The sequence below is a fragment of the Salvia splendens genome, chromosome 6 (genome assembly GCF_004379255.2).
Source record: "Salvia splendens isolate huo1 chromosome 6, SspV2, whole genome shotgun sequence".
Taxonomy (NCBI): Eukaryota; Viridiplantae; Streptophyta; class Magnoliopsida; order Lamiales; family Lamiaceae; genus Salvia; species Salvia splendens.
In genome coordinates, this window is record NC_056037.1 from 16,107,519 (window position 1) to 16,126,252 (window position 18,734).

Sequence of the window (18,734 nt, forward strand, 5' to 3'; positions counted from 1 at the left end):
CTACATGCACTTTTGTTTTGAATTAAATGGTTTGTAATTTGTATATTATGTCGTTTATAACCATGCAGTATTGATGTCAATGGGGTAGGTGTTGTAGTTTTGATTTGTAGCTTCTTTTGCGGGATATGCAAAATCACTTCAATGAATTATCTTCAATGCTACAAATGGGGGATTTGATATGATGCAACCACATCACTTGCCACATAGAAATGAATGAGGGGTAGATAAGAGTGATGGAGGGTAGGAAATGTGCTCATAAATGAGGAAGAAGAATAGATTCTATAAATATGAACCTCATTGGTGTAGAAAATCACAAGTATCTCATTTCTCTCTTTCAACTTCGATAGCATCAAAATGGCAATGGACTCACCCCTCCAAAGCTCATTTCTTTACCGGGGCAAATGGAAGCATGAAATTGACACCATCATTCTCACCACCATGGCTCGCCTAAAAAAGGAGTATGGCTGTGAGGGTTCGGTATTCCCCAGCCACTTTATTTTCGAGGCTCAGTCCGTGGTGGAGTATCATTTCGGCGTGACGTTTGAATGGTTCGAGATTGTGGATCGCCTTCACTTCTTGGAACATCGCTATAGGACCTTCAAAGAGCTCCTTGGAATCACAGGTACATATTGGAATGAACCGACCAACAAGATCATCGTCTCGGCGAACACGTGGGCAAGCCATCTCCCTGTAAGTTCTACGCTCTATTTGTAGAAAAGTTAACATTTTATGAATATTTAAAGATGATGTATTACCTTGTAATCGATGTAGAGAAACCATCTCTTCGGTGCATACCATGGTACCGGTGACCCTGTATACAAAGAGTTACGGGAGTTGTTTGCGGCGAATGAAATTAAACAAGAGATAGAGGGAACGTTGATCGTCCTGTCGGATTCTGTGCAGGCAGCGGGTCATTCGTGTGATGCACCAAAGAAGAATGCACAACCCGAAGAGCCGGGCGAGGTCAACAGTGTGAACCCATTTTCTCTTGCACGACGCAAGCTCATGTTCGACGACGGAGGACCACAAGACCTTGAGTCAACAAACAAGAATGTCACCGGACGTGTTTTGCCTCAAGAGACCCCACCAAAGAGCCCATCACTCACCTATTCGTGTGGATCATCCAAGCCCGTGACTTGGTTTAGGATGCCGCGGAAGCCCAATTTCTAGTCGTGTGCGATTGGTGTAACTTTTTTGTCATTATCACAAACCTGTGCTGTGTTTTGTGTTTCCTTGGTTTGCCGGTTAGGAATATTTTAGTAGAATTGCGTAGTAAGCATGGGATTGGTGTTAGGCTCGTTTATCACTATGTCTCGATTAGCAAGATCAACCGGAGCTGTTTCCTTTTGATGCAAATCGAACAATATTAATTCTACTCCATGTTTTCTCATATTTTGTATATTAAACTCATCTAGATATCGTTGCTGGTGTATTAGACGCAGAGCTGTTTCATCTAGATTGTCTATGTAATTAAGAAGAAAGCACACAACATTTCACTTCATAGTAGATAATATGAAATAGTTTCTGAAATGCCAAAAAAGGTCAGCTACAAAAAAAGCAACGACAAAAACCACCAGCTGAAGTTACATAATAGAAATGTCTTCACAGTAGAATCTATATATAAACTAGCTTAATTAAGTCCAAAAGACCATAGTTTTTGATTACCCAAATCAACCGGCAAATGTACGTTCCACCCATTGCATGAAGCGACTCCTAAGTAAGACCTTCTTTCTCAATGATGCGCCTCACATATCCCGGCTTCGAGGCGTCAGAGAGGCCGGTGAAGATCTCCAGCCTCGAGTTCTCCTTACCGATGATGTCGCAGAGATCGCAGCGCTGAGACTCTGTCAGGTCCGGGATGTTTCCCAAATGACAGAAGATCTCTTTCCTAGCTTGGCCCAAGTCGATCTCATAACCAATATGGGCGGTCAATTTATCCAAACGTGCATTTCGTTTCAGCATGCAGGTTGCCAAGGAGGTTGAGCAAAGCAGAATCATCATCGCAGCTCTTGCGTTTACGCGTCATTTTTTTTGGAGCAGGAGCAGGAGGCGCATGAGTGTTTGCAGCCAGATTCTGCCCACTCTGAGCGTTGTTGTCATCTACAACTTCATTTGTGTATGTGGGTTGGACTTGATCAGACCCTAGAAAGTCTTCAAAGCTTGGATAGTAATCGGCACTTTCCCCGATAGATGTAAATGGCTCATCCGTGGAATTGTTTGCCACTGCCTCGCCAATACCCTCAGCAGTCATTCCAGTGGCTCTATCGTTCCCAAATATCATCTTCCAATCATCCCAGAGAGGCCTAGCTTTGTGCCGCATGGTGCGGGCATTGGGATCTTGCTGCAACGGAAAAATGAGTGTGCGTGCGCACAAGTGAAGACATGGCAAACCAAAAAATTTTAAACGATGAATGAGTTAAGAATATACGGCTATCACATACCCTCACGATTTGATCCCATTGGTCATCCGAGCAATCAATTTTGAAATCATTGTGTACGTTGAAACCAACCCCACTACGGTCAAGTATTTTTGACAGCGAGTAGTAGTTCCTTTTCCAGCTAGTAATCTTGGATTGAATGTGTGGCGTTGCCTTCAAATCAGTAGTTGGGAACTCATTTTTCAACCATTCCTCTATCTTCTGTGCATATCCACCTCGGAAGCCATTGTCTAACTTCCAGTGGCAACCAGTTCCTTCAAAGCGGAGATTAGTATCAGCTCTTCACGGTCAGACCAAGATCTACGAGGGCGGTCGCACGGGCGGAAGCTTGAGCGGCGATACTGACTGCGGCCTAGAACAGAGAATCAGCATAGAGGCAAATCAAATTTATTAATGCCGTTGACTACTGAATGTTCATCTCTTAGGTGAAAACGGAGTGCTATAAAACACCAAACCTTGGGTGCCTTGGCTGCCACCGGCACTAGGTGCATTTATCCGTGCCTCAGACATCGCTGTGAACAATTAAAAATAGAGACAAGTGATACATACAATTGTCGGTGTATATAGTAACAAGAAATAATAAAGAAGAGGGCTCCAGATATGACAACAAGATAGGATGAAATCAATAATTTAAACACAAGAAAAAGCCCCTTGCAATGCTTGAACACCCTCTGTTAAGAATTTCAGGCAAAGTAGAAGACTCCTACATAAATCACCTTCGCATTTTATATCTACTTTCACAACAAATAAAACAACAATAGCAAGATACAAATATCATCAACTACATATATGAAATAATAAAGAAGAGAGCTCCAGATATGACATGAAGATAGAATGAAATCAATAATTTAAACACAAAAGAAAAATCCCCTTGCAATTCTTGAACACCATCTGTTGAGAATTTCAACAGAAGCATAAAACTCCTACATAAATCACCTTCACATTTTATATCTACTTTAACAACAAATAAAACAACAATGGCAAGATACAAATATCATTTGGTTCACCATTCATTTAACTACAACTCTCACCACGAAACACAAGCACAACACAAGTTCAGATTTAGCTAAATTACCTGAGTTGAAGTTGTGGGAGAACGAGAACGAAAACAGAATAGGTCACGCGATGCCGATTTGATGAAGACAATGCAGCAGAGTGGAAAAAATTGCGGGAGTGAGGAAATGAAAGTGACGATGTGTGTATGTATAAAAGCCTCCCAAAATCGGAAACCCTAGAGGGGTAGAAGAGTCATGGCTGGTGAAATTTTTTCATTAAACATACGTACCAAACAAATGTTGTAAGATGGGCCTAAACACTCAACAGTGAAACCAAACAGCAGGTTTATATACCAAACCTAACCTGAGCCCATCTACAAGCCCGAACATGTCCTATACCAAGCAAACGAACCAAACGACTCCTCAAGCTTTAACGGTAGAAGATAACAAACTAAAAGAGTTAAAAGAGAATGCCAAAAATGTCATATAAATGCAGCTATTATTTAAAATACTCCGTACATGAGATGTTCAAGATTTCAGGGGAGTCAAGAAGTTCATGCTACATCTGTCTTCCCGTCAAAATTCACTTGAACAAGCCTAGAAAATATACTATCTATATTAGAATAATATGTATAACACTGATAAATTTTGGGTCCATTTCCAAAACAAATATTTAGGCTATGTAGTAAAAGTTTTACTTCAACTTTACTGATACTTCATAGTAAGACAGGTCTCCACTTCATCCTGAAGCCAAAAAGTCTAACAATCAAATGCAAAACACGAAAACAAGTACTTTCATTCTGCTATTTGCTGAAAAGGTTTTACCTCTCAACCTCTAACCAGGGCTTCAGAAAACATGTCACACATAACATGAGTAAACTGAAATGGAATGTACTTTTCCCTAAGTTGCTCAGATCAGAAGTGCACGAAGATAAAATAAGAGGAATGAATTCCAGGAAACTTCTCACCGGTCAGAAGAATCAGTCCATTTAGCTTAAAGTGCGGAATAACAATGATTATTCTTTTCTTCCTGCCGCCCCTATTTTTAATTAATTGATTTTGTTATGATTATAATGATGCAACCTAATCCTGCTAGTAATGAAGTTGATCATTGTGAAAAAGTAAAACTATTTGGCTAACTGATTCCCTGCTGATCTTCCTCTTCCTAAACTAAGGCTTGCCAACTTTTTGCTCCTAAACGAATGTGATCAAGTTATGGTTACCAATCTTATTTTTAATCTGCAGACAATCCGTTTTAACTAAACAAATAACCTGCAGTGTAATTGAGACAAATAACAAATAAGGCTTTAGTATGACTTCTGAAACAAAGGCTTGAACACATGAACCAAAAGACATTGTGGCAAGAACTTATGAAACTACATGCTACTAATAAGACACAAAATACCAGGAAAATAAGAAATTCAACTGTAACAGTTGAAATGAAATCATGCTGAAGTGGCTGAGTTTTGGATTGTATATAAATGGTATGATTGATCACATAGGTTTAAATTAAACTGATTAATACAGTTATACATTGATTCATCTTATTATATGATATCCATTTTAATACAGTTACCATGAGGTGTTGGGAAAAAGGATATCAACAACAAGGAAGGGGAACATAAAAGTAAATCCTTGCTTATGAAGTGCAGGATTTGATCCAGGAGTATAAACTGGGATTCACAATATTGCCAAAACCCAGTTACACTCGTAGTTTGGTCCATAAAAAAGTCTTAGAGAAAGGAATCATGCAACTCAAAGCAAAATATAGTTTTCCCGAAGCTTACAGACAATATAATTTCAGTTTCTATAGCAACGTGAAAAGTAACTCAAGAGATGGCTGACATTCTTTGGAAAAAAAGAATGCAAGGTAAGGCCCTACATTGTTGAATAAAAAATTATTCCTATGTTTTGATATAAAACTACAACTATTACCAGTAATCACCACAAGAACAATGGCCTTCTTTAAAATGATGAAATCTACTACCATCTCTGAAGGCTATTTCTCGTTTGTAGACAGTGGAGATCAATTTGATTGCATTGTGGCAGTCGTTACATATCCTATGACTCTGGACAAGTTGCAAAGGAGTTGAGCTAGGAGTGCTAATAAGCCCAAATGAAATAGCCAATTTCTCACTGTGATGGAGTAGCATAGATTCTTCACGTTTATCTACGTCAGGAAGCAAATTATTTCCCTGAGGTACATATCCATGTTTTGAGAGTTGCAGCTTCATATTATCCAAATTATCATATATCTCCTTTGTCTGAGGATGAGACTTATCTCCAGTGGAGAAAACATACTGCTGCTTCTTTATCTCGATCCAAGTACAAACAGGTACCATTCTTAGACCTTTTCTCCTCAGGGTCCGGAGGACTGCAGCTGCTTCATCTAATTTCCCTGAACTGCTATAGATATTCAATAGCACGACATAATTAGATAGTTTCTCAGGTCCCATCCCGTAAAGTTGCTCAGCTGCATATTTCCCAAGTTCAAAATTTTTATGGATCCTGCAAGCTGTGAGCAATGCAGCCCACATATTGATCGTGGGCTTAAATGTAGCATCTCTAATCAGCGCAAAAGCTTCATCCAGGAGCCCTTCTCGGCCTAATAGCTCAACCATACATGCATAGTGCATTGCACGAGGCTTCACCTTATAATCTCTACTCATAGATTCAAATATTTCCCATCCACGATCAGACAATCCTGAATGACAACAGGAAGACAGAACTGCCAAAAAAGTGATATGATTGGGGACCATTCCTTGGTCAACCATCCGTTCAAACAAATCAACTGCCTCAGCTCCACGACCATGATTACCATATCCAGATATCAAGGCATTCCACGACACAACATTCTTACGGGGCATCCTATCAAAAACATTCAGAGCATCTTCCAACCTCCCCCATTTGCTATAGAAATCAACAAGTGCTGTATTAGCTACCACATCAGATCCAAAACCATTTCGAATCAGGCCAGCATGGGCTTGCTTTGCATGCTGCAACGAGGCCAACCTAGTACAAACTCGTATAATCATTGAATAGGTGAAATGGTCCATCTTGATGCCAGAATCCTGCATATCATAATACATGCCCAGTGCTTCTTCACTATACCCATGGAGTGCATAGCCAGCAATGATAGTGTTCCATGCTACAGTAGTTTTCTCCGGCATCAATTCAAAAACCAACCTCGCATCCTCAATGCTACCACATTTGCTATACATATCAATCAAGGCACACGACACAAAGACATCTCCAGTCATCCCCATCTTCAGAGCACAAGAATGCAGCTGCTGACCCGGAGATATAAGTTCCAAGCCAGCTGATGCCCGAACCATCATGGACAATGTCCTAGAACAAACATCTGAAATGTCCTCACACATAGTCAAAAACAACCTGAAAGCATCAAAAAAATCACCCGAGTCCACAAGGCCCCCTATTATTGTATTCCAAGAAACTGAATTTCTGTCCGGCATATCCTCAAACAGTTGGCGCGCATCAATCATCATCCCACATTTCACATGCATGAGCAGCACCCTATTCATCATATACAAATCCAAATCCACCTCGCAGCTCCGCATATGATTGAATACCCTCTTCACGCCTCGAATCGATCTCAACGCAATGCAAGCACCCATCAGCGCATCGTAAGTATCAAAGCTAACATCAACATCGCCATCACATTCCACAATTTCAAACATTTCTAAAGCCTCATTATACCTTTTGCACAAAACCAATTTCTCAATCTGCCCACAGACCCCTAAAGCCGAATTGGATTTCTCCAATTTCCTTTCCTCCAAAAATCCAGTTTTATTCAGATTCCTTTCCTCCTTTTGACGAGGTTTCGGCGTCGGTCGAGGCCTTAATCCTTGGTCTAACAAAGAACACCTAAACTTGGCAATAGGGGGCTTGAACCTTCTCCCACCGAGTGAAAATTCGTCTGAAAATCTGAATTTTTGTTTGGAAACAGCGGGGTTTATGAGCGAGCATGCGAATTTGTAACTGCTCTGGATTTGATCGAGCGGCAAGGAGATGTCCATAGATGGTGAAGAAATCGAATTGAGAAATCAAGAATTCAAGATGCAATCTTGGTTGTTAATGAAGTGAGAGTTCAGCTTCGAACTGTCCGCCTATAAGCATAAGAAAAATACATTATACAATTCCTAATGCAACAATAAACATTTGACACCCGAATACTTTAAACATCAAAGGAAAAATGTAGTAGGTGATCTGATCCTCTCGCAAAAAATATTAACACAGTCAAATATTAGTTGAGCTACAAACCGCTAATTAAAATCATGGGTTTGGCTAGCTGGTAAGGTAACCGATTTGTTATTTCATTCCAATTTCCAACTAATTTTTCAAAGATAATTATTACTACTCCCTCTGTCCCGCTTTAGCAGTCTCAGTTACTTTTGAGCACTCATTTTATAAAAATGATAATAAATAGTTAAAATGGAGAAATGGTAAAAGTAAGAGAAAATAATATAGATAAAACTCTTCTCTATATTATTCTCTAACTTACTTTACTATTTCTTCATTATAACTATTTATTATCATTTTTACAAAATGAGTGCTTAAAAGTGACTGGGACAGCCAAAGCGGAACGGAGGGAGTACTACACTAGACTCTTAGCTTCTACAAAACTGGATTTTTGAAGGATCATGTGCAATTTCTCGAATTAATCGGCTAAATACCAAACTGTTTGACGTTACGGCTCCGAAATAAAAAAATGTGCAAAAGTACAAAGCAAAGGGAAAACTTAAAATTTGAAGTCATTGTTTATGTCATCAAATATGTTTGCTGCCTCATTGTCACATAAATATGTTTGCCTCATCAAAAATGTGATCAAACTCATCTATCATTATTTATTCCGTCCATCCTAAAGTCAATCACAATGAATAATTATTGAGATAATTATTAGTTCCATTATACTTGTATAACCATTTATTTCCAGTGTCAAATGTTTCAGAGATTAACCATATGCCTCGTAGATTAAAGGATAATCGTTGTTGTAGCTGAAAATTTTAGTATTTACACTATATAGCCATTTATTTCCAGTGTCAAATTAGATTTCTAATACGAACGTCCGTGTTTTCAGTGAGGAAAAAAAAGAAAGTGTTTATTTTGAAAGTTTCACAATTTATTCGAATACTACAAGCAATGGTGTTTATTTTGAAAGGTTCACAATTTAATCGAATAATAGAAATAATAAGGGATACTGGTAAATTTCAGTTTTTAAGAAAAATAATATTTAGAACTTTTGGGCGAATTTGTAGAATTTCTAGTCCTCTGTCCAAAACTCTTGGGTTTGAAACAACATATTCCTCAAATTACAAACACAAGTTACATGACAAGAGAGAGGAAACATCTGCAGTCGAAGAAGTCTATTAAAACATGCCGAAGTAGCCAAGCTATTGAGTCGAAACGTTTTCCTCAAATGCATATCTCATGGTTGTGCTGCTTCGAGAAGCTTCTCGTAGACCTGTCTAGCTGTCAAATCTTCTACCTGGTTCAGAAAAATGCAGAGTTCAAACTTAAAGCAGAGTGCTTGAATATCCCTAGCCTCACTCTCTTCTTTATCCATCTACTTCTTCTTAATCGGCCTTATGTAAGCTACTTCTACTTTCACACAAGACCAAAAATGTAAAAGATACAAAACTCTACAAAAACAATCAAATGCTGGTCTCCAACGTACCACCAGGAGCTTTGATTTGTTATTCCACCCTCGTTGAAGTGTCATCTGGCTTAATTTTAGACCCAACACCTGTCTCGAAGCTTACCAGATCAGTTGCAGTTTTAACTTACAAACTGAAGCAGTTCCAGTAAATTATTATTTTCTGTACCTTCCCCATGAATTCCAAAAGCTCATTGTTAGCTTCTCCTCGGGCAGCAACTGCAGCTACAGAAACTCGAACGTCATCAGCGTTCACTCCTGGAAAGTAAAGGAGCAGCATTAGAAGCATCAAATACATTCTTTTCTAAACAAAATTCTAAAGTTTCCAGCATATAAATAAAATTTCAAAAGCATCTATGAAGCAGGTACATTAGCCATCAAACAATCAGTTGGGGAGTAGTGAAACTCCTGTTTTTGCAGATTACAAGACCCAACTTGGGTACTTTCAATTGTCAAGGATGTTATTTGAATAGCTCTGACTTTGCAGGCAGTTTATCCTTATGTATGTCAAAAGAATTATGATTTCTAGTTTGGGAATATTATAGTAGTGATTCTAAACCTTCTTGACTCTAGTAGTAATTGTCAAAGAGCAATAACTAAAAATAAAATAAGAAAAACTTGAAAAAATCTACAAGGAGAGAAATAAACTATTGACATACAAGAGCACCTCTACAATAACTTAAATGGAGAAAAATAAAAGATAGTAAGATACCTAGCGATATATATGAATAATCATGTCTTTTAACATTACCAATATAGTACTTCTTTCAGTGTTAGAAGGTATTGGGGTTCATTAATTAACTGTAGATATATACCATACAAGATTTAAATAGTACAAAAGTATTCCTAACACAATCCTAAGTCAATTTCAGAAAACTACTTCTAAAGGTAGTAACTTGCAGAAGGTTGTTAAGATGTGTATAACTAGGGCATCTTAAAGCAGGAGCACCAAAAGCTATTCACCATGTTAAGAATTTTAACATTGTGCCAAATACACCTTTCTTCTCATTTCAGACTACACACATGACCAATAAATATTTAGTCTTAAGCATGTTCATTCCTGTAAAAAAGCTATCAGGTTATTGTTGTTGGTAAGGATTTTTAGGCTAAATGCACCACAGATGTGGTCAAATTCATTATTAGGAAATGGACCATTGCATTACTTGTGATTGCAGAACGCTGTGCACGGTCTTCCACTTCTATGGCTACTTGCACAAGACCCCCTTCTAATTGGGATATGCAAGGTGGAACAGGAGCATCCTAGAGCATACAGTAAATATCAAATTACAATCTACTAGAACAATGATCTGAATTATCTGATGGAAGAATAAATATCAAGGATCAGCAGGAAGAGAAAAAACGGATGCATCTAGTTTTAAAAAGAATGAAAATTGACAAAAACTTAATAATTGTCACAAAACTGCAATTCAGAAAATCTGGGACTGCATGAATCCTTTTTGCATACCTGGCTGATGCATCAATTATTAGAGACTTAACCGAATATGACAGTTTTATGAATTCAATTCGTCTTGCCTGTGGATTAGTTTCAGCAGCAATTGTACTGAGTGCACCATCAACTACGTATATGTACGAAGCAGACTCCAGGTCTTCTTCTGCACGATAGCAAACAAAAAGCTCACAGCCCACACAATTCATTCGATACTGCCTCTCCACTTTCCCTTCGCCACTGGATTAAAAAGCACCACCATAAATAATAACATTGTCAATTCGGATCAATTTATACTACTAAGCAAAATCCACAAAATGATTAACAATCTAGATTATCTTTAATTGCTAATAGATTGATTAAACGATCATTTCTTACAAAAGTTATACAAACCTTATAGGAGTATTAGATAAAGCTACAAACAGCAATACAAAACACAGCTAATACACATGTAGACAGGATACGAAGAACGCTCTTACTTAAAAGTGTCATTTTCCCTTAATTTTAAAGTTCTAGATTGATGTTAAGTTACTTAAGTATTTCCAATGCAGTGTAGGGAAGAACCACGACACAGTGATCAGGATTCATGCATCAGATAATACTAAAATATGGAGTACTTGGATAATACAGAAAAGCCAACAGAAACTTACCGCTTCAAGAGGATCTTTCCTGCTTCGCTAGTATTCAGCCTTGCCAGATGCTTCTTCCTGTCCAAAACATATGCATTATCTGTTTTTCTTTTGGGCATTTTCTGCAATTGAGTATCTAAAAAATATACTCCACTTCAGTGTATAGACACAAACACTTCATCACATTTCAACTGAGGAAAAATTAAGTACAAAGAGCAAATGTTAGATCAAAAGAAACTACTATGAGTTATGAAAATCTAAAATCTGTAAGAGGAAGTTAGTCTAAGTTCGAGTCTTCAGTAAATTAGTAAATTACTCCAGCGCTTGAATGTAATAAAATACATATGTAAAAAGATGAAGATAGCACAGACTGGAAGGTTAGGCCTAAATCCTCAAAGATTATACAAGCACAACGGTGTTATCTATGAACTAACATTCCCTGTAACTCCAAGAAATTGTGCACCGAAATGATATACAGAAATAACAATCATGAAATTCAAGCGAAGCCGGTCAACTAATTAACCCCTCTCGAAAAGGAATAAAAGGATGAAAATTGCCAAATACTCGTAATAAAAAAAAGGAGTGAGACAGAAGAGCAGAGAGAGAATTAGAAAGGGGGTAGAGTACCGGTGATGAGAACATGGGAGCCGCAAGGCTTACAGTAGTAAACGAAGAGATCGGAGTCAGGGCCTTCCGGCAAAGCGTCCTCGCTCGAATACGTATGCGTCGTTCGCTTCGGCATCTCTCTCTATCTCTCTACTCTCTCCTCTCTCCCTCTGACGATAGCAAAATGCGAAATCAAAGTGTTCCCTCTGCGAAACCTGCAACCTTCCGTCCTTTAACCGTCCCTTAAATTATTATTTATTCAATTTCATTTTTTATTTTTATTTCCAACCAAATTCAATTAAAAAAACACACTTCATTAAAAATAAAATAAAATTACAACATAAAAAAAATACAACTTAAAATTTAAAAAAATAAAAAAAAAAGACATAATTAAAATCCTAAAAAAATAAAAATGACATAATTTAAAATACAATTTTATAGAAAATAAAAAAACTAACCCGCCAGCGAATCATCCCCCGAAGGCGGTGGAGGTGCACTGAAGCCGTGAGGAGGCGGAATGCCAAGTTGTGCTGCCATAAACGTAATTCCGTTAAGCCAGGCTTGGTAATGGGCAGGCGTCATGCGGGAAGTGTCCGTCATTGTGGCGGTCATGTACAAAGTCATAAGGGAGTTGGGGGTCCCCCCGAGCCCGAGCCCAAGCCCGTCTGGCTTGATTCGGCTCGGCCCCTCCTCCCTCTAGCCGCATTCGCTGCATTTCTCCCTTGCGGCTGATGGCGCCCACGGGAGGACCCCCCGGCATCGTCTGCCGGGGTCTCAACCTCCTGCGAGGCAAACTCTTGTGGCCCGCTACCCGAACCGCCCTTACCAGACGAGTATTGGTCACTCGTCGTGTGCTTCGTGCGCTTCGAGGTCGAGCTCGTGCTGGACCGCACACCGCCGGCCCACCTTTCCTCGTCCTTGACGATCTCCCAAACATCGACATATTTGAATTGTTCGTCGGTGTCGTCGAAGTAGACTCGCAAAGCCGACCTCAGAATGTCGGCTCCCGTGGCTCCACTTTGGTAATGAGCCACTTCATTCTTGTGGATGGCGCAGAATCGTTTGACCTCTCTGTCGACTCGGTCAAAGTGAGCGCGGAGCATCTTATATGTGCGGCGGCAGGACCCCTTCGGCTTAATCTGGTGGTAGGCCTCGGTGACCTTTTCCTAGAAGCACTTCCGGGGCTGATTCCCGACGATGGGATCGTACGAGACGCTGATCCAGGCATTGTACACCGCCAGCGTTTCTTTGGGGTCATACGGATGCCGACCTAGATCCTCCTCCTCCTCCTCCGCCCCGGCCTCGGCCTTCTTCCGGAGTGGGTTCAATGGAATAATCCTCCTAAATTTGGGATAATCCCTGCGAATACCTCGGGGCGGAGGGACGGGCGTATGCATCCACGTCAAAATTGGGTGGTTGGTACCCCCGGCGTCGACTGGGTGCCCGGCGTCGACGAACCGGGACCACCCAATGTTGTACATGCTCCCCAATCGCCGAATGCGTTGAGATCCCACCCGCCGGAGCCGCCACCGCCGGAGTTTCCGTCGCCGGACATTTTGTGATGAGATGTTAGATGAAAATTAGAGAGGAAATGGAGATAATTTGTGAAGAATAGATGTGTAGTTGTGTGTGAAATGAGGATGAATTAGGAGTATTTATAGAGTAAAAAAATAAAATAATGGAAAACGGCTAAAAACGGTAATATTACCGTTTTTAATTTTTAATTTTTTTTATTTAATTCTATTTTTTTAAAAAAAATGAATTATTGCTTCAGCGTGACGATGCCCACTCGCGGGCCGGCGAGTGGGCGTCACGCATGGCGCCGGGGCGCGCCACATTGCCTCAGCGCGTGGCGAGACGTTTCGCCATTCGTCAGGCCGTGACGGAACACGGAACGGGCTGGGGACGAGACGGGCGCCGCAACGCGTCACGCCGCCGTCTCGTTCCTTCGTGACGGAATACGGGCCACCCGCGTGACGCGTTGCGGGTGGCCAACTATTCCGATTTGTAATTTATTTTTGGGGCTTTAAAATCTTTTAAAAGTGGCAAAAAACAGCTTATAAGACTTAATTTTGTAAATGATTATTAAGAGAAATAATATGCTATATAGCTCACGTCCTGATATGTTTTTCTAGTATTCAAACCCGACGAATCGGGTATCTAAATATCTAATTTTTATATATTATATGTTAATAATTAAAAAAAATAAGAATGGAAAATGTATACATTTTCTAATGTTAGTTAAACTCCATTCAGATACTATATAAAATTCTTTTTGTTTGGTTTTAAAAAAATAATTAACTTAGTCTTTGTAGTATATTTCCTATTCAATCAGCATTTTCCTCTATTCATGGGAAATTCACTAAAACATTTATGATTTTTGCAAAGTTATATTTTACATAATACAAAAATTAAGTATGAAATGAATTCTGTTTATAAAAAGAATTTTTGAGCTAGAAATGATAAATAATAAATAATATCATAAACTTTACCATAATTTGACATTTTCATGGACTTGAAATTTAGTCTCACAAAATCATGGAAAACTTTTTATAAAGTTTTCCATGATTAAGTTCATGATATTTATGAAACAAAAATTTTAAATTCCTGACAAATATCATATTTTTTGTAAGAGGCAGATGTAGTACGATTCAATCTATCTCTCTTTCAAATATAAGCTGCCGAGTGCTCGAGAGTTGGGTGCGCCAGACAATCAGTGTAACCCAAATTAATTGATTATTTACTAATTTTAATTAAATCTAATGTTGTAGCCGTGATGTTGATATGAAAACGGATCAGCTAGTTAGTATAATAAGCAAAGCAAAGTCGAAATTTCGTCACAAGGCTCTACTAATTCCCCACACACCAATTTACGTTTCGAAAAGGAACCAAATATAACAGAGTGTAAATAAGCTTCATTGCTGTGATGCCATCCATGTTCGCCAAGCTATATATCATCAACCAGCAAATTTCTGCAAAATTAAATGTTTCCACTTAGTCCTTAGTACTAGTAAAACAGCAATTTGCAAGAAGCATATAATTTTCAACTGATGAGACGAATTGTCTATCGTATGAATGTGTCACAGTGCTTGAAAACACATGACACTGTACAAATTTCCAACAAATCTCAAAGAAATTGGATGACAATATGAATTTTTATACAACCCCTACACTGTACACATGAATTATACATTTTTATAGGACTTGTTAAACACACGAAATAGCTGTCCCTGATTTCATCAACCTCACTCACATATGATCTTAGGAAGATATCTTTACTTACATCTAAGCAACTTAACTTGTGGGCTAGGCCAAAAACATTCACAGAGAAAGGGATGCACATCTTTGCAATAGAAGATATACTTACAAATTTTGTTGAAGGCCACAATGTCAACACTCTGGACGTATTCATTGATCGGCTCTGCAGTAAGATAGTCCTCAATGAGGCTGTCAACTGATACCAAGTCATCCACAATGGTTATCATAATTTGCAGTTTCTTGATTCCATATCCAACAGGGACAAGCTTAGCTGTACAATCACAAAACACATGAATAATCAATTTTGAAAATGTATCAGATACCCAACAGGAACAAGCTTAGCTATAGAATCACAATACATTATATTGAATCCAAAATGCAGTGTTAGCAAGCATAATGTGACCAGTTACTTATTTCCCAGAGGTTAGAGAGCTTACATGCTCCCCAAAGGAGACCCTCCTGCTGCACACTTCTAACTTTTTCTTCCAGAACTTTCATGTCAGTCTCATCGTCCCATGGTTTAATATCCAATACAACTGATGACTTCCCAACTGAGGAATAACAAACAAAGATAGGGTTACAATTTTATGCAAGATTAACAAATGTAAATAAAATATGCATAAAATATTAGCTTTTTGTAACATCAACTCTTGAAAGCAATTTGAATGCTTTTAATGATGGCAAATACAAAAAAATCAAATTCCTTGTGAAGTGGAAATGAGGAACTAACCAACTTTCTTCTTTCCAGCAGCCTTGGCAGCAGCAGCACGCTCTTCAGAAGCCTTCTTCTCTTCTTCAGTCTCCTCACCAAATAAGTCCACATCATCATCATCATCATCATCATCGTCATCAGCAGCAACGGCCTGAATAATCCACACATTACACCAAATTAAAGATAATCAAATCTACACTGTACACCAACTTTAAGATCAACTATATTAACTCTATGTCATAAAGTCACTCAGTAACTAAAAGTATACAAATCAGCATTCAAGAAAACCTTCATCATAACAATTATAAAAATATAAATCTGTAACCATATCCATCAAATCTTGCCTTAGTGTCTGTTGCAGGAGGAGTTGCAATGGCATCACTGACAAGAGCTGATCCCTCAATAGTTACGCCACTTCCCTCACCAGAAACACCACTACAACACAATCATATATATCAACAATCTAACAGTTTAAACTTGTGAGAGTCATAATTGAAGGAAAGGACATACGAAATCCTCAACAGCGCATCAATATGATTGAACCACCGTGACACATTGACATAGTCCGACGATGGAGGTTTAGCTATAGCAGCATAGACAGTCAAATCATCTTTTGAAGCTTGGTACCTGAAACAAATCATAAACACTTCAAAACGACAGCATCAACATGCATTTTCAAACTGAATCTCAACTTGTAACACAGATGTAGCTAAAAGACTATTGCTGTTATCGCCAACCACCAATTAAATGCGACGTCAGTATACCCTAACCTAAACCGATAGCATAGTGATCAAGATTCAGATCGAGTATTAGAATCAGATCACTGCGTTTTAATGCCCAAAATTTTAACAAATAGCAGGGTCGGATTTGCAACCAATAGAATCCGAGAAGTCGCAGAGTGGAAAGGATTAAGCTAAACTAACCCAGTAATGTAACTGCGGGTAAGAAGGTACTCATCGAGCTTCTTAAGGCCGGCGGCGGAACTGAGGTCGGAGAAACTGACGGCCATTGCGTAATGACGATTTGGATGATCTGCATCGAAACAAAGAGCACTGAGTGAAACTAGAAAAACCAAATCCAACTGCAATATTCGGAATCATAGAGAGAAACTTACGGAAGATCGGCAGCGTGAGTGGATTCAGCAATTGGAGAGACGTTTACAGCTTGAGTTTCTAGGGTTTTAAAATGATTGTGGCCGAGATTTATTGCTATTTGACCCCTTTACCAATATTAGATATCTGCTCCATTTGCGTTAGCTGCCACTAAATTGTTTAGAGCATCCACACCTTCTGCCACGTTATACGGACTTTTCACTGCACTGACACGTTATAAGGACTTCCCACTGCACAGTAGCAGACATCCTCAAGGACTTCCCGAAGGACTTTCCACAATTAAAAAAACCACAAATTCACAAATTAAGAATTTCCGGAATTAAACAATTTACGGAATTAAAATTTCGACACAAATAGGGGGAAAAATTCCATTAAATAAAAAAAGTACATTTCACCAAATTAAAAAAAAAACATTTCAATAATTAAAAACTACATCAACGACGATCCATCCGCTGCCATAGTTCTTCAATAATATCGTTCTGGAGCCGAACATGGGCTTGTCTTTGGCGCATGTCGGCAAATGCACGGACTTGATCGACATCGTCATGGGGTATCCCCATGCGTACATTGCTAGTGGCCACGTCGTGGCTTGGACCCGCAGCACCAGCATCATCATTGGTCCAATCAGTCAGTGCTGGACCTTCATCTTCGACAATCATATTGTGCATGATAATACATGCGTGCATGATGTCGGCGATGTTTTCAACATACCACAACCGTGTTGGACCCTTCACTGCCGCCCATCGAGCCTGGATCACACCAAATGCCCGCTCCACATCTTTGCGCGCTGCCTCCTGGCGACCCGCTAAATATATCTTCTTTTCATCTGTTGGGCATCTGATTGTCTTCACAAAGACGGGCCACATAGGGTATATCTCATCCGCCAAATAATAGCCCATATTGTGTTGGTTGCCGTTGGCGACGAAGTTGACGGCCGGACCAACGCCCATGCACTGCTCGTTGAAAAGGGGCGACGACTGGAGGACGTTGATGTCATTGTTAGACCTGGCTACTCCAAAATAGGCATGCCAAATCCACAGCCGGTAGTCAGTTACCGCTTCAAGGATCATCGTGGGATTCTTGGCCTTGAAACCAGTAGTGTACAACCCTTTCCAGGCAGCGGGACAGTTCTTCCATTCCCAGTGCATACAATATATACTGCCTAACATCCCCGGGAACCCGTGCTGATTCCCGTGCATATCCAGCAAAGCTTGACAATCTTCGAGGGTAGGCATCCGAAGATACGTATCCCCGAATATATCCCTAACGCCCTGACAAAAATACTTCAGGCAATCGCGGGCAGTCGTCTCGCCGATGTGGAAGTACTCGTCGAACATGTCGGTCGCGCCTCCATATGTCAGCTGCTTGATTGCGACAGTGCACTTCTGAATCGGCGTGTGGTCGGGTTTACCAGCCGCATCCTCCCGCACCCTGAAATACCCGTATCGATGCTCCAAAGCTCCCACGATACGCAGAAAGAGCGGACTATGCATCCTAAACCGTCGCAGGAACAGGTTCTCCCCAAACCGTGGCTCCGGCGCAAAGTAATCCTCATACAACCGAGCGTGGGCAGCGAGGTGTTCCCGGGGTATTATAGTTCGACGATGGATGGGTCGAGGTACCGCCGGAGCCAAGGCCGCTTGTTCATCTCTCTCCGCTGATTCCCGCACACGTGCATGAATCAGACGCATCATGTATTCATAATGCCCACCACTACCACTACCACTACCACTACCAGCCATTCCGGATATATAAAAGAAATGTAGAGAGAGATATACTCGTTAATACAAGTGGTGCGAATGAAATGACGTTCAACGGGACGTATTTATAGAAATTTAAAAAAAACATTTAATGCAATAAACG

At 39.8% G+C, this 18,734-nt stretch overlaps 4 protein-coding genes across 5 annotated transcripts; all 4 read right to left on the bottom strand.

Annotated features, from left to right (window-relative positions):
- Positions 1-1,497: 1,497 nt before the first annotated feature.
- Positions 1,498-2,707, bottom strand: LOC121807403. The gene is made up of 2 exons (XM_042207619.1): positions 2,442-2,707; positions 1,498-2,341 (listed from the first exon to the last, which is right to left on the bottom strand). Exon 2 carries the CDS (start codon positions 2,318-2,320, stop codon positions 1,934-1,936), a length of 387 nt encoding a protein of 128 aa, XP_042063553.1. The 5' UTR covers positions 2,321-2,341; positions 2,442-2,707; the 3' UTR covers positions 1,498-1,933.
- A 2,497-nt stretch (positions 2,708-5,204) lies between these two features.
- LOC121809993 (pentatricopeptide repeat-containing protein At5g50390, chloroplastic-like) lies at positions 5,205-7,720 on the bottom strand. Its single transcript, XM_042210864.1, has one exon. The coding sequence runs from the start codon at positions 7,468-7,470 to the stop codon at positions 5,365-5,367; it is 2,106 nt and encodes a 701-aa protein (XP_042066798.1). The 5' UTR covers positions 7,471-7,720; the 3' UTR covers positions 5,205-5,364.
- A 919-nt stretch (positions 7,721-8,639) lies between these two features.
- Positions 8,640-11,998, bottom strand: LOC121809543 (UPF0235 protein At5g63440-like). 2 transcript variants are annotated; one of them, XM_042210246.1, is made up of 7 exons: positions 11,811-11,998; positions 11,205-11,319; positions 10,641-10,794; positions 10,271-10,367; positions 9,277-9,365; positions 9,129-9,197; positions 8,640-8,939 (listed from the first exon to the last, which is right to left on the bottom strand). In XM_042210246.1, the coding sequence occupies exons 1-7, from the start codon at positions 11,923-11,925 to the stop codon at positions 8,880-8,882; spliced, it is 699 nt and encodes a 232-aa protein (XP_042066180.1). In that variant the 5' UTR covers positions 11,926-11,998; the 3' UTR covers positions 8,640-8,879. The 2 variants fall into 2 exon arrangements, with proteins under 2 accessions (XP_042066180.1, XP_042066181.1); XM_042210247.1 differs by having other exon boundaries at positions 11,205-11,374; positions 11,811-11,949.
- Positions 11,999-14,568: 2,570 nt separating this feature from the next.
- On the bottom strand, positions 14,569-17,011 carry LOC121807038 (elongation factor 1-delta-like). Its single transcript, XM_042207219.1, has 8 exons — positions 16,874-17,011; positions 16,683-16,791; positions 16,270-16,386; positions 16,104-16,194; positions 15,778-15,910; positions 15,485-15,598; positions 15,157-15,318; positions 14,569-14,761 (listed from the first exon to the last, which is right to left on the bottom strand). Coding segments are annotated over exons 2-8 (705 nt in total). The 5' UTR covers positions 16,769-16,791; positions 16,874-17,011; the 3' UTR covers positions 14,569-14,759.
- Positions 17,012-18,734: the final 1,723 nt, after the last annotated feature.

Excerpts from the sequence above, each read along its gene's own strand:
- LOC121807038 (XM_042207219.1), bottom strand. The coding sequence starts at position 16,768 with ATGGCCGTCAGTTTCTCCGACCTCAGTTCCGCCGCCGGCCTTAAGAAG. Across the intron at positions 16,195-16,269 it reads GATGCGCTGTTGAGGATTTC|TGGTGTTTCTGGTGAGGGAA; the intron begins GTATGTCCTTTC and ends ATTGTGTTGTAG. Across the intron at positions 15,599-15,777 it reads TGCTGGAAAGAAGAAAGTTG|TTGGGAAGTCATCAGTTGTA; the intron begins GTTAGTTCCTCA and ends GTTATTCCTCAG.
- LOC121809993 (XM_042210864.1), bottom strand. The coding sequence starts at position 7,470 with ATGGACATCTCCTTGCCGCTCGATCAAATCCAGAGCAGTTACAAATTC.
- LOC121809543 (XM_042210246.1), bottom strand. The coding sequence starts at position 11,925 with ATGCCGAAGCGAACGACGCATACGTATTCGAGCGAGGACGCTTTGCCG. Across the intron at positions 10,368-10,640 it reads CTGCTGAAACTAATCCACAG|GATGCTCCTGTTCCACCTTG; the intron begins GCAAGACGAATT and ends TGTATGCTCTAG. Across the intron at positions 8,940-9,128 it reads ACAAATCAAAGCTCCTGGTG|GTAGAAGATTTGACAGCTAG; the intron begins GTACGTTGGAGA and ends TTTCTGAACCAG.
- LOC121807403 (XM_042207619.1), bottom strand. The coding sequence starts at position 2,320 with ATGCGGCACAAAGCTAGGCCTCTCTGGGATGATTGGAAGATGATATTT.